This window comes from Botryllus schlosseri, chromosome 4 (assembly GCF_051294905.1).
Source record: "Botryllus schlosseri isolate E-star chromosome 4, Bs_hap1, whole genome shotgun sequence".
In the NCBI taxonomy this organism is placed as follows: Eukaryota; Metazoa; Chordata; class Ascidiacea; order Stolidobranchia; family Styelidae; genus Botryllus; species Botryllus schlosseri.
Window position 1 is genome coordinate 8334393 of NC_137239.1, and position 15950 is coordinate 8350342.

Genomic DNA, 15950 nt, shown 5'->3' on the forward strand with positions numbered 1-15950 from the left:
GTTGACTTGAAATTGACTCGTGAATTTTGCTCCGAGTCACGAGTCAATCCACGTTTCTGATACGCCGAGTCAAGTCAAGTCAAGTCATTTTAGCAAAGTGACTCGAGTCAAGTCAAGTCATACGAAAAAGGTGACTCGAGTCTGACTCGAGTCAAGTCATGACTCGAGTCATCCCAACACTGGATTCTAGTGAGAAACAACAACATGGGTTTTGTGCTACCATTTTGGAATCATTTGACTGGTCCGGCCCGCAAAAGCGATCAGACGATTTGAATGCGGCCCGATACCCAAGCAGAGTTTGATACCCCTGCTGTAAAGCGATTCAAATAAATGCTCTGGTTTTGTTCATAATAGTATTCATGTGACTTTACGGTAGTTAGTCTGCTGAGTCGAAGAAATAAAATTTTTGCCTATAGAACGTGCTAGCGCCGAAAGTCGATTACAGTCTTTCGCGATAAAGACCGTGGATTAACCGACTACGCCAACTCGAATAATATCTTATCTTCGACAATATCTAAAAAAGAAGCGTTTTGAAATCGGACCAAGCCAGTGTTTTGGGATGACTCGAGTCGCCTTCGAAAGATGACTTGAATTGACTCGGCGTAAGAAAAACGTGGATTTACTCGTGACCAGAGGCAAATTTTCGAGTCAATTTCAAGTCATCAAATAATCGGTGTAGGCCACTGGCGTAGTCAGGGAGGGGCGAAAGGGGTGATCGCTCGACCCCACAAATTTTTGTAAACTTTTCGTAAAATCAATAAATATAACAGTATTTTTGGGAAGATGAATGCAAGCTAAAAATTTTCTTTGCGCTTCGCGCGATTTAGTGTTCATCCACGCTTTCATATTATCATATACCTAAAAAAAGCATTATTCCGCAAATAGGCCTACCCATAATTGAATTTAGTTGCATTCTCAATTATGAGAATACGAAGGTACCAGTAGATACACGAGAGTAGCCCGAGGTCGTTGGGTTGATTGAGTCTGGGGGTGTCAGTTCAATAGGCTATAGGGGTTGGGGACTGCTAGTTCCGGCAATTTCCGTACCGGGACACACGAAGACATATAAATTAGACTACATGCGACTCCACAAAGTGCGCCCCCAAAATGATTGACGTCCATAAAACCGACGCATGTATTCCGAAGCCCTCGATATAGATTTTCGGGTGCTTGGCTAGCGCCTAATGATCCTGTCTCTGCAATCAGACCCCTCCGACATAAATGCGACTGGCACATGAAAATATCGCCAACTCCCGCTAAAAAGTGCTAATTTTAAACCGCACGAGTCAGATCAAAGGAGTTTTTATTTAATTTGGTCTGGTATGTATCAGAGCTGGATCAATTGTAATTTGTAATTGAGCTGAATGTAATAAATTACATTTTTTTATATAATTGTAATTGTAATTGTAATTGTAATTTGATCAAAATTTCGCTCAATTACAATCTCAATTACATTTTCATGGAAACCTGACAATCACAACATAAAATAATCATTTAATCAATCATTTATTCGTCGCACCAGTGAAAATCCGGTTCGAACCAGGATGACCACGAGGGGCCTTAAGGCCTTAGTAAACAGTCACCACATGTAATAATTAGCCTATTTACATCGGTGTTCTATGCGTGATGCGTAATAACTAGATAATTCAGTCACGCTAAACTGTTTCCCATACTACAGTAGCAACAGAAAACTTTGTGAATTACAATATTGGCTGAACCAGTGGTTCTCAAACTGGGGCCGTGCCCCCTTGGGCGGCGTGAAAGCATCTGAACGGGGCGCGACGCTCCAGTGAACTGAAATCTTTTCCGCGCTTGGCCCGATTCACCTCCGTGTTATGGTTATTGGTTGGTGTACAGTCTGAATTTCGTATTGGAGAATTCTCTCATTAACAGTCTAACCTTCCATACCATCAAACTATATGTAAGGATTGCTAACTTTCTGGTTTCATTGTGTGCTATGACGATAAGGGGGGCACGAAATATTTACTGTCATAAAGGGGGACGTGTCTAAAAACGTTGAAGAGCCAGTGAGCTAAACTAAATCTTAATATTTCAAAAATGGACGAACAGCAAATAAACTCTCCTGAAACCCGTGCTGAGCCATTTCCTACACCCCGGTTGAAGTTTTTTTTAAATCTCTGACCAGTACCGAGGCTTGTTGCAACAATTGCAAAAAAATTCAAGTTTCGAACCAAGGCTTCATTAAACTTGATCACGCATTTGTAGAGATGTTATCCCAATCTTACTTCCAATCTTGGCCAAATTTACTGGGGCCAGAAACTTTTCGCACCCCAATGTTCTTCAAATACAATCTAACAGTTTCCGAGCAAGTGAAAATGTAAATGCGAACCAAAATATTTTAATTCTTAGTTATCAGGAGGTTCTTTCCTTTTGCATTTATTTTAATTTTACGCACCTTCTCGGTATAATCCTTATCGCTGACGCCTTACCCATTACATTTCATTATTCTGACTCAGCTCTGAGTAGCCTAATTGTTTGATTACATTTCATTGACTGTCATGTAGCCTATTCGCTGTTACCGCTCAAACCTTAGGTTCTTAGAACAGTCGCTTGAAACATTTTTCTGTGCTTGTAGTTTTCAGTACTCATGATTAGGAATAGTTCGAATACGTTCGAGTCTTTTTTAATTAAAGGGTATTCTACGTATCAGGAATGAAACATGAATAGCTTGAGATTGTTGCTAATTACGTCGTCAAATAACACCTCTTTACAGAATCAATTACCTGTTTAAAAGTAATTGTAATTATATTTGTAATTATTACATGTTTAACAGTAATTATAATTGTAATTGCTGACTGGACTGACAGACAGACTGGAATCCATTTGCTCATATTGGATACACGCACTAATTACACTGGTCGACATGATTTTTGTTTTCTAGCCAAAATGATGACTAGTAAGTCAATTTTCGTACGCTGATTACGAATATGAAGTCGCTTTTTTTCTCTCACGTCAGGATTTTTTATAATCTGTGATTTAAAATTTTGCATTTTAGTGCTAAAAACGGCCTGTTTTGTGACGTATTCTTTGCTGTTTGGTCATAGCTATCACCATTGTGACATCATCAGAGGTGGTTGAATTACTTACCATAGGTACTCAAGTAGAAGTAGAAGTAACAGCATCAATTTCTACTCAAGTAGAAGTAGGAGTAACGATGTCAATTTCTACTCAAGTAGAAGTAAAAGTAACATTTTATAAGTATAAAGTCATTATCTAAGCCTAGATTTTGATATCAGTATCAATTTATTAATATTTCCTTCCTTTCAAAATATCACAAGACTGCGATACAATGAAAAGATAGGAAGGCGTCGAAACGACTTGGAGTAGTCTTTGAAATCAGACACCAGAAAACTGAAATCAGACCTGACCCTAGGCGATGTAAAGAAGAGGTTTACACAGCACAAGGAATGAATAATAAAGCGACATTGAGGCTGTGAACCTTTCGAAAACAAAAATATTTACTATTTGGTGTGCCAAAATGGTTTGGAGAGATCGAGTCACATCGACATGGAAAAGATTGTTACTTTGCTCATGTGTTTTTATTTATTTAATGTCAAAAACCAGCATTAAATTCAATATCCAATTTGACTTGCGCAATACGACCGATTTCTCATGGGCGAGATGTTATAATTCCATTGCCTTCAAAAGTTTTACCAGCAGTTGAAGAAGATTCTCTCAGTGAAGAGTCTTTGTCTGAAGAATGTTCTCAGCATGTGTGTGATGGTGATCAGCAGCTATATAAATTTGAATCAAGCTGAACTAAATAACTTTGTCATAAATTTGAATTTGCAAAATGAATCTGCTTTAATTGCAGGTTTCAGATTGAAAGCCAAACATATATCCTACTTGGCACTGACACCACTTTTGCATGGTATATCCATCGTGATAGTGAATACACACTCTTCTTTGCCGGCGAACCCTCTTTTGTCTATTGCGTCGATGTTCAAGGTCACATAGAGACATTGGAAACCGTGAATTGCGCCTCTTTATTTATGCATCAAGCCTAAAAGCTGTTTGGTCGCACAATGCAAATTAATGTGCTTCCATCCTTGTAGCTGGTACAACTGGCATCAAGGGGTCTTACGAGAATACGAAACTTTCGATTTCAAATTTGGAATAAAGTACTCAAAACTATAAAGTTTCCGTTGATTTTGAACTCATAAATACGGTACTAGTTCATCGGTCTAGAACTACAAGGTATCCTTGTTTTGTGAATGAGACAGTAGAAATCATTGAATTTAACGTAAGTGGCCGATGAGGGAGAGTCTTACGCCAGGCTTCAAAATGCTTGAGAGCCTGATCTTATCAACAGATCTAATGATGTATTTCCACCATTATATATTAAACTGTATCTCATGAAAAAGTTTCTAAAGGCTCTGATCAAAGAGAGAGCACGTTCTAAATCCATTCACGAAAGGTTTCTTCACTTGAGTTAATATAATAGAAGGTGTATTTACTGGACCTCAAATCAGAACACTCACCAAAAACCCCTATTTCTGATTAGGAAGCCGGATTCGGAAAAAAATACATGACTCTCTTTCATTGAATTTGCATCTAAATTTTTTGGGAATATCAAGGATCCTGATTAGCTGGAGGGTTTTAGTTCAAGATACTCAAACCGCAAATTCAATATAGTAAGGTGAGAGCTTTGTAGGATGTGTTTCGTGTTATATATGGACCTAAACGGTCATAATCGCCCTCAACACAGCCGTATTTCAGTAAAATCTTCAGTCGATTTTTGCGAAAAATTGTGACGTGATGAGTGAATTCTGGTGGCAAATTTGGAATCAGCATCATCAAATTAGGTAAACTCAATTATTCGTTCTAAAAAACAAAAGATAAGTTGAAAAATTTCGACCTGTGTTATTCATCAAATTACTTCATTTATTCAAAAACATTTTACTCTCCGCGCGACTAGGTCCGAAATTCACAATTTGGGCTCGTCCGTGGAACGATCGCCTTATAAGTATAGTTGGCAACTGGAAGCTTCAATAGGGTGCGTGTGTGTGTGCGTCTAAGAATCGTATGGATAACGGGTATAAAGTGATGAAATTGCCCATGTCGGGATGTACGGTTCTGCGAGGTGTTCCCACGGGGGAGCTCATAAAATATTTGTCCCCCCCCCAATAAAAAAATTGCAATTCTAGCTACGACCTTAAGTGTGACTGATCTTTGGAGTGTGACATCTTTCTTCGCAAGTCATGATGCAACGGCAATAAATGACAACTGTCCCGAGCGGTGCCCACCCGATAGCAACTCTACATCAGAGGTTCCCAACTTTTTTTGTCTTAGCAAACCCCCTTTGGACCGTCACGTACCGCCACGGACCCTCATTTGTTATTTCAAATTTGCCCCTATTGTCATGCAACCTTCATTTGTCTTGTGCAATTAATAACTTTAGGCAAGTGATAAAAACAGCAAAATGAACTTTCTTGAAAATAACATCATACTATTTATGTAGAAATTGGGAAGACTTCTAATTATTTCAAAGCGAATTCTGTAGCTGCATTTCTTGAAATACGGGGCTATGTCTTGAAAATCCGAGTCGTCGATTTGATATGAACGAGTACCGAAAATCCATTTCCACGTAGATAGGTGCATGGTGGCGAATGTAATACGCTTCCGGCGACACATTTGGCTATGATGGCAAACATATAATGCATGGACCAATATAACCTCCAGCCTATAGTCATTCTTATCTAGCAGTTCATAGTGAAGTTATTCTGGAATAGCGGTCGTGTATATCATAGGAGAAAATGGATATCTGCAAACAATATTTTCCAAAACCCCAACAAAACATCCCAAAACAGCAATATTTTAGTATGAGTAGGCTGTTGGCAATTTGACAATTAAAATGACTTTGCACAGTGATGGAATATTCCATCTCAGACGGCCGTTCTCTGTTTATGTTAGTCCTGAAGTTTTAGCAGTTATGAAGCGAAAATGCTTCGTGATTTCTCTAATTATCGAATGTGACATTCGATACTTTAATTTGCAAGAAACTAAAAATTTGTCTAGTGCAATTATTAACTGTAGGCAAGTGATAAAAACAGCAAAATAAACTTTCTTGAAAATAACATCATACTATTTATGTATACATTGGGAAGACTTCTAATTATTTCAAAGCGAATTCTGCAGCTGCATTTCTTGAAACACGAGGCCATGTCTTGAAAATCTGCGTCGTCGATTTGATATGAACGAGTACCGAAAATCCATTTCAACAAAGATAGGTCCATGGTGGCGATTGTAACACGCTTCCGAAGACACATTTGGCTATGATGGCAACATACATGGACCAATATAACCTCCAGCCTAATCATTCTTATCTAGCAGTTCATAGTGAAGTTATTCTGGAATAGCGGTCGTGTATATCATAGGAGAAAATGGATATCTGGAAACAATATTTTCCAAAACTCCAGCAAAACATCCAAAAACAGCAATATTTTAGTATGAGTAGGCTGTTGGCAATTTGACAATTAAAATGACTTTGCACAGTGATGGAATATTCCATCTCAGACGGCCGTTCTCTGTTTATGTTAGTCCTGAAGTTTTAGCAGTTATGAAGCGAAAATGCTTCGTGATTTCTCTAATTATCGAATGTGACATTCGATACTTTAATTTGCAAGAAACTAAAAATTAGGTTATCAACCATTTTGCAAATTTGGAGGTTTCGTGGACCCCTTGAAAAATGCTTTGCGGACCCCCGCTTGAGAACCACTGCTCTAAATAATCTCGCCGTATGGTATGGACATAGTTCAAGTGTAACCCTGAATGTTCGATGACAACACTTCTATCAGCCCTACCGGTAAATCTGATAATGAAAACGTAGTTGCAATATGCAATTAACAATATAATGAACCAATTTCATTCATCAACCATGAAAAATTTTCGTGCTTCGCGCGAAAGTGTTGACGCCCGAGATTTCTGCAGACATTATATTTTTATATCACTTTATGTATGAGTGGGAATATATGCCCCAGATGTTGTGTTAATCATCCAATAAGATCCCAAGACCATCGTTTTTAACCTATTTTCCCTGAACTTTAAAGGGGATAGGCGGGCCCATTTACGTCATCGAATTTTTTTCCCTCCCCCCCCCAAAATATTTTTTCTGGCTTCGCCCTTGGTTTAGGCTAACTCGCTGTACCCGTGCGTCTGCGTCCCGTACATGCTCTCGACACGCTGTTGATATGTGAGCCTGAGCAACAAGTCATTCAACGATTGCGCAATATGGTTTTATTCAGCCTCCGTCGGCAAGTCACAAATAAATTGACCGCAAACGTAGTGATTAGAGCTTACGTTGTCGTGGACTAGTAGTAGCCTATTTCATCTGTCGCAGCGATTTCTGCACACTACTAATCTTAACGAACCTCTACCGTCATTATTGAATATGCTGGCTTAGAAAAAACGGAACATAACAAGGGTCTTGTTTTAAACTTGTTTGCTCTAAATTGCTTTTTTGTTTCATCTCACAACACCAATTATATGGGCCCAACATTTGTAATAGCGTAACTGACAATATCAAAGAACTGCCTCAGCATGAATTTAAAACCCAATGCCTGGATGACCTTTTTGCTAATTACAATAACATCTGAGAGTCTGTACCCGTTGATTTATATATTATGCCTCTAATTAAAGATTTCATATTGCTTAAACTAGTATGTTACCGTAGCTATTGTCTTTGTCATATATTTGTGTTTATTATTTTCTCCTTTGTTGCAGACTGTCCACTGTTATATTTTTTAAAATCGAAACATTCGATGAATTCATTGTCATGAAGGTGATGAGTAACAACGCCTTTATAGGTCATATCGTCACCTCCAGTCAATTTCATCTTAGAAGAAGCAATAAATGTCTGTCTGGCTAATTCAACTATTTCCAAGCAAGCCCTTCATTTGACACGCAGCACCAGACATAAAATTTAGTCAACAATAATTCTATTGCACTGATCAGTATACGTGGAACATTCAAAAGACTCGCAATTATAATCAATAGGCAATATCTTCGTCGTCCAGGATTCCATCGATCAATGATAGAGAATCTGTTCAAGTACAGAAATGGCAATATTGTACAAGATCAAGGAGCAGTCAGGATGCTGTTATTAAGATATACACAAAAAGTGCTCAAAACCAAATCAATTGCAATTTGTCATGCAATAGGTAGAAATCAAATATTTTGATACTGAGCATTGAGGAAATGGATATGCTCAATTGATTCACATATGCTATTACTCAATGTGTAGGCGTAGCAATACATAGAAAATGAGCATCCTTCTGTGTGATTTGCATAAAGCGCCATGTCTCATCGCATAGTGATTTACAGGATACTAGCCACGATTCGGAATTCATATCCAAGCTAGATTACTGAGATCCTGACATTGTAACTAGAACCCGGAAGACAATTGGTTCGCCGATAACATACGGTAAATATCACATTTTGAAAGAAATATTAGTATCAGCCAATGAAGGTAAAAAAAATATTGTCAATTCTCTTGACGTCACATGGTATGAGGTAATCAGAGAACTACGATCTGCGACAGTTTTGCAGAGAAAATTGATCTATTTCTTATAGCTTGCAGTGTCCAGATGCAGGCATTCAACTTTGTTTCATGTCCATTCCAATCATAGCAAAATGCAATAAAGCAGGGGTGTCAAAAATACGGCCCCGCAAACCGCCAGATGATTTTGTCAGGCCCGTGGAGCAATTCTGAGTAAATCGAAAAATGCTGGAATTATCCAGCACAGTTCTAAGAATTGTTGAGATTTTTAGTAAGAAATGTACTTCTATCAAATAGTCCCTCAAGACGGTAGATGTGGAACATGTTCACAGGCCGCATTATAATCATCGGACAGCGAAGTTGTGGTTTCACTCTAGTCAGCATAAAAAAAGTGTAGCCTACACCGAGTTCCATCAAAAATGGACCAAAATTACTTTTTCATATACGCGGAATCGTTATATACAGGTTACATGAAGATAATAGGTATGGTACACAAAAGCGTAATTCTAATATACTAAGCCGCGTTGCCGTATCACTTCAGATCCCCGGCCTCCAGAGAGACCTGAATCGCGATGCAATAATAATTGAACTAAATTCGAATGTCCGAGTTCACATTTCTATCTCCTGTATTTCATGCAACCCATAGTTAGGGACAAGGCCATCGCTGCATTGCTACTAAAAGGGGTATGGATTATGCAAACAAATCGTCGTTAGGGCCACTGTTTTCTCGGTTCATAACTGTATTCAACAGACCAATAATCAAATTTTGCCAATTCAGTTGTTTGTGATCTGCAATATTATAGAATATACCAGATGTATATAGGTTTGGTAATAAAGGATTTAAGTGAGAAACATCAACGTGGGTTTTTTGCTACCATTTTGGAATCATTTGACTGGTCTGGCCCGCAAGCGATCAGACGGTTTGAATGCAGCCCAAGACCCAAGCCGAGTTCGACACCCCTGCTGTAAAGATATTCAAATAAATGCTCTGGAGTTTTGGAAATGCACCATAAGCTAGATGCAGTGTCTTCCATTGTATCGTGGTAACGGTGAAGGTGGAATGTATTGGTTTTATTGACATGGGTTTAAAAATCTAATATCGGTAGGGTTCTAGTTATAACACAACCCGGCATCATGTCTACAGAATGACACAACGACAGCAGCAACAGGTGTGGGGATAATCTTGGGTGTAGACTTCCTTCTGATGACCATAAACCCAAAATCGCCCTGGTTTCGCTTGGTATTCAAATTGGCACTCGTGAACAGGCACAGAACGAAGATAATGCCTTTGTTGTAGGATGCGCTCAGTAGGCCACGCCGAATTGTGGCTATCCACAAGCTGCTTTGACGTGCTGTTTATCTCTCGTTCGAAGAAATTTTGGATCGGTCCAACACGTAGCGCTGTTTGTTCGAACATAGTATCTCCTTGTACGCCACGGATAAGCTCGTCAGGAAGGTCGGATCTTTCTATGATATGATCGTTGTGCCTATTGGTGAACGAGACGGTGAGCTGAATAAATTGCTTCACACTGCCATATCCTTGGCATACGCGGCACATAACACATCCAGAACCGCGGCAAGGATGGCAACGTTTTCTACCATTACCATGACAAGAGTGACACATTTCGTGTCTCCTTTCTCCATTGGGTTGGTTCACTTCGCGGGTGCCTCGACCGTGGCAAAATCCGCAGCGGACTCTACCGCGACCTCTGCATTTACCACACCGGTTAAATCCACGACCACGGCAAAGATAGCACGGTCTCACAACATCCGTATGAGGAACTGGGATTTTGTGCACTTCGCTCTTGAAAAAAGCAGTAGGACTGCAAGGAATAGACCATGGCAAAGGAGCAGGGCCGTTGTGTGCCGCATCGATATATCCTCCTTTGTATGGCACTCTGGCATAGCTCGTGCTTCTTCCTTCCGTGTACGTCTCTAGTACATAATGGTAAGCGTTGGTGGCTGCAATGTCCTTAATTGACATTGCTTTCGCAGCACCAGATCCCCAGCAAGCACTTTTGCTCACCAATTGTAACAGAGCTTGTCTTGCGTCCTCATCAGTTAACTTTGGAATGCGGTTTGCATCCACGACCGCAGGCGTGTATTCAATAGATTCTGCGTAAGACGGTGGTGGCCCTACAGACACATCTGCGTCTATTCCTGTGTTTTCGTAACCATAAATAACAGCATCATATGACGGTGCAGACGGTTGTATGCTATCTTCAGCATCATTTTCACCTACGTCTTCACTTCCCATGTCTGTTCCACTGTACGAAGTAGCTTGATTTGGATCCCATGGTGATTTCACACCTTCAGCATGAGGTGGCACTTGAGATGGTAGTGGTGTGCCTCCATACTGTTGCTTTTCTGGATACCCTCCACTTGGTTGTGTGCCGGGATATCCGTACGAACCTCCCATTGCAGATTGAGGTCCGGGTCCTTGCTGTGGCATTGCAGATGGGCCACCATACTGATTTGGCATTGGCTGATATTGATGCTGGCTAAAATCTGGATGCTGTCCAGGGTAACCTTGCTGTTGTCCAGGTGGTCCGTAGTTTCCATACATATTACCGGCGCTAGCATTCGGATTGTACGACATTCTCACTTTACTGCTGTCACTTCGATTGATAAGTATATTCAAGGAATCTGCGTATTAGCTTGCACGGAGAGCCCAATGCTGCTGCTTAATATTGCGCAAAGATTGGTAAATGCACGCGGCTCGTAATCACACGACTAAACAGTAAACACCGAACCAGAAACTCATATCTCACTTTCACATGACGACATTACCAGTGTCACTACGAGATATCAGCCGGTCAGGAGAAATGTCAAAACAATACGACTGGTTGCCAGATTATTTTAGCCGAAGTTGTAAAGATCCGGAGAAGGTGCCGGATTTTGTCGACTTTTAGCGTAGCCGGACTGAATTCGGACTATAAGTTGCTAATAGATTTCGATTTTGGCAGAATTTTGTTAATGAAATGTAAAAACCAAACAGGATTTCGCATGTTGGTGTCTGATTTCATAGACCATACTTATAGATAACCTTCAAATCCAAATCCAAATCCAAATCCATAACTTTTACATATTCAAGTCCATGTCCAATCCTAATCCGATTCCAACTGGAAATTCAGAAAAAAATACTAATTTATGCAATGGAGGGATTCGAAAATTTTCTTTCACAACCAACGATTCACTTGATTCAAGATAACTTAGTAGCCATAAGTACATTAATAACTGATCTGAATAAAGTTTGTCGCCATTCGCCGCACGACATTTCGATCTCCAGAAAATAGGTCAATCCAATCCAAATCCTAATCCGTTATGAAAAAAAAATGTCTAATCCAAATCCAATCCAAATCCGACAAAATTTCACAAATCCTGTTTTTTCAAAACCTAATCCTAATCCATGCTCATCTCTGCTACGGATAGATAGTTAGATACGCAACACCCGTCGTCACGCTTGCTTGCCCGTAGGTCATTACTGCTCAGCAATCTGAACTCAACATATTTGTTAATCCCATAACTGAGGACCCGCGCGCCTAAATTCAATAAACTTGATCTTATTTGAAAGCTACTGCCACACTGATTCCGAAAATATACATTAAAATCCAATCAGGGCAATGGGACTCCCTGAAAATACACCTCAAAGTCTGAAAATCGGCATTGTTCTAAACAATCGCAAAGACACAGCACAATGACTATAACAATGGCCCTTGCGTGGTTGCGATTGTTCAGGACAATGCCGATTTTCAAACTTTGAGGTGTACTTCAAGGAGGTTCCATTGTCCTGATTCGATTTTAATGTATATTTTCGGAATCAGTGCGACATTAGCTTTCAAATAAGACCAACTTTATTGAATTTAAGCACGCGGATCGTCAACTATAGGATTAGCAATTATGTTGCGTTCAGATTGTAGTAATTTCCTCCGGGCAAGCAAGCGTAACGACATGTGTTGCGTATCTATCCGCAGGTTAGTTACAGAGGTGGTCAGTAACGAAGTACTTCTACTTTTTCGAAGTACTCAAGTAGTTTTCCTCTACTTCTGGTACTTACTCAAGTGGATCTTTTTCTCGCTACTTCCACTTCGTAATATTTTGTGAACTAATTACTTACTTTTCGCTATTTTCACTTTGTCAAGTAGAAGTAGTTTAATCCCCCAAGAAAAAAGATAGCCCAAGGAATTTCGGAGCTGTTTTCACGCAGTAACAACATTTAATTTTTCATAAAAGTTATGTACAATTAAATAGTATATTCATATTGAAATGAACCCGAATATTTTCGGCTGACACTCGTCAGGGGTAATCATCAGCAACTAGTAGAGAATTGGAAAGAACATTGTATATCAACAATGTTCTTTCCAATTCTCTACTAGTTGCTGACGATTACCCCTGACGAGTGTCAGCCGAAAATATTCGGGTTCATTTCAATATGAATATACTATTTAATTGTATATTGAAGTTCTGTACCTCCAAGAAGCTCTTCAAAAGTTATGTAACACCCAGAATTTTCGTTGCGCTTCGCGCAAAGTTGATATATGGAGTGACAAATATGTGTTAAAGAAAGTATCGCTGAATTAGATACCGGGTGGCGTGGTTCCGTTCACACCGCATTGTCGCCTATACAAAATATTACATCACAGTAAGTATGCCCCCCCCAGAGATAAGCGGATTTGAAATTTCCATGTCCTAATCCAATCCAAATCCGAACCTTCAAATCCAAATCCTAATTTTAATCCATAACTTTTTCATATTCAAGTCCATGTCCAATCCTAATCCGATTCCAACTAGAAATTCAGAAAAAATACTAATTTATGCAATGGAGGGATTCGAAAATTTTCTTTCAGAACCAACGATTCACTTCATTCAAGATAACTTAGTAACCATAATTACATTAATAACTGAACTGAATAAAGTTTGTCGCCATTCGCCACACGACATTTCAATCTCCCAGAAAACAGGTAAATCCAATCCAAATCCTAATCCGTTCAGAAAAAAATGTCTAATCCAAATCCGAGAAAATTTCACAAAACCTGTTTTTTCGAAACCTAATCCTAATCCATGCTCATCTCTGCCCCCCCCCCTACCCCCCCATAGCGTTTGAAACTATCGATTCTTAATCTAGCAATAACCTATTATACCTAGCAGCAGGGTTGTAATGACTCGAGTCATGACTCGACTCGAGTCAGACTCGAGTCACGATTTTTTTATGACTCGACTTGACTCGAGTCATTTTCTTGAAATGGGAAAATGACTCGACTCGACTCGAGTCAACATTTGGATTGACTCGACTTGTACTCGAGTCATTACGCATGACTCGACCCAAGTCATTGACTCGACTTCTTATTTTATATGACTTGAAGATGAAGAAATTTGCGAATCATAATGGCTAGATCAACGCATCCGACGAATTCTGCCGACATCGCTATTTGTCACCACTGCTTTCGTTGCACTTGTCTGATATCAGATATGCCGCCGTAAAAACAACAGAAAATGATACATAGTAGCAATGCAATGTACAAAATCGTCCAGTGATGAAGAGGTAATAGATCCTCCGCAATTAAAGTACTCAAGACTTTTCAATTATACAAGCAAACAATTGGATCAAAGTTCAATTAGAGCCAATGAAATGACTCAGATGGTGAAGAGACTGATAAGCTCATGTGTAGATTTGAAGGCGATGATTCTTTGCATTTTTGGGCGACTAGAAAGAATGAGTATTAAATGCTCTTCAGTGTGGTTCAAAAATGCTTGTCAATTCCTGCATCGAGTGCACTAGTGGAGCGTGTATTCAGTAGATGTGGATTCATTCTACGGCCATGCCGCTTTAACATATTTGAGGATCTCCTTTCCACATTAGTATTTTTGAGGTGTAACTCATTGATTTGATCTGCTGTCTGTGAAAACACACAATGCCCCTCGTCCATTTGACGTTTTGTTAGGTATGTGCATTGTGATGCACGTGAGTAATAATGAATGGCTAATGTTGTGTGATGATTGTACAATATGGCTGTTCTAAAATAACTTCTTTTTTATTTTACTGGGTGGTTACTTGATAAAATTGTTATGTTGCATAAAAGAAACACTGAATCTGGCTTAATTTGAAAAAAGTGGAATCAATGATGTGAGAGGAGAATATTTTGGATTTGAAAATAAATGGAGTATTTTAGTGAGAACTTCTTTCATATAATATAATTACATAGTAGTAATCCGACTATTTTTTTATATCCAAAACATTCTATTCTAATAACTTCACTTTTTCTAGTTGGAATTGAGTCAAATTTGCTATGAATCATGTTTTTACACAATGTAACAATATCATGAGATAGCCGGTAAAATTCGAAAATCTCTATTTGTAATTAGTCTAAAATTTTCTTTCATAGCATTGCTTTCTACTGGTTGGAATTGAGCCAAATTTGATTTTTTAGGCAATCTAGCAATTTTAAGAAGTAGCCGGAAAATTTGAAAAAATGTTTTTGAACAGCCCCATTGTACAATTATTTCTCCAATGCTGTAACTGCGATGTAGTCTGTAATGGAATTGGGAAAACCTTTAGTATAATCAAAGGGTATCTGTTCTGTTGTCACTGCACAATGCACATAGTTGCATGCACGCTTTTACAGCATGCTGGCCTGTTGTAAATACCTCTACATAAACATGCATCTATTGATTCTCTATCAACTAGTATCTTGACGTGAATTTGTTGGTTCTCTATCAGCTATTCGTGAACTATCGTCGATGTGTTCATAATGAAAACTAAATGCTTGTATTGGTGATGTATCAGACTGACAAGAGAGATATTCGATTTTAAGTTCTAAGATTAGTAAAGTTATCTTTGGCATCGGTAAATGAGGCCAGGACCTGTCCGTTATCTGCCTAAATAAACACGTGCCAAGACTCTGATAGGGACAAAATGAGCATGTTTCGCAAACAAGGAATTCGATATTACCCAAGCAGGATTGAAAACATGAGTTGAATATGACTTCAATACTGTGACTTGGACTCGACTCGAGTCATAACACCATGACTCGGACTTGACCCTTTAAACGGTGACTTGGACTCGGACTCGAGTCTGTGATGAATTGAAAATGACTCGACTCGACTCGAGTCAAAACCACAAAAGTATGATTGACTCGTGACTCGGAACCATGTGACTTGGTTACAACCCTGCCTAGCAGCCCGTGACGTGTCCTAATCTGAAAAAGTGGACTTTGACTTTTTTTAAACGTTAGACCTGTTTTAGCAGACCACCGTTGAAACTTTCCGGAAAAAAGGCATGAAATGTATTTTCCGCTTTTTAGAAGTAGTAGGCTATTTGTAAGTTGAGTTCTAATTATAGTTTCAGTTCTTTTAACTGGAAAACATACATGTTGAAGTATAAAAGCAAGTGTAGTAATACCTTATATTTTCCGAAAATAAAGCTATACACTAG

General features: G+C 39.1%; 1 protein-coding gene across 1 annotated transcript; it reads right to left on the minus strand.

Annotated features, from left to right (window-relative positions):
- Positions 1 to 7941: 7941 nt before the first annotated feature.
- LOC145436978 (protein SSUH2 homolog) lies at positions 7942 to 11348 on the minus strand. Its single transcript, XM_080314160.1, has one exon. It carries the CDS (start codon positions 11115 to 11117, stop codon positions 9657 to 9659), a length of 1461 nt encoding a protein of 486 aa, XP_080170286.1. The 5' UTR covers positions 11118 to 11348; the 3' UTR covers positions 7942 to 9656.
- Between the last annotated feature and the right edge of the window lie 4602 nt (positions 11349 to 15950).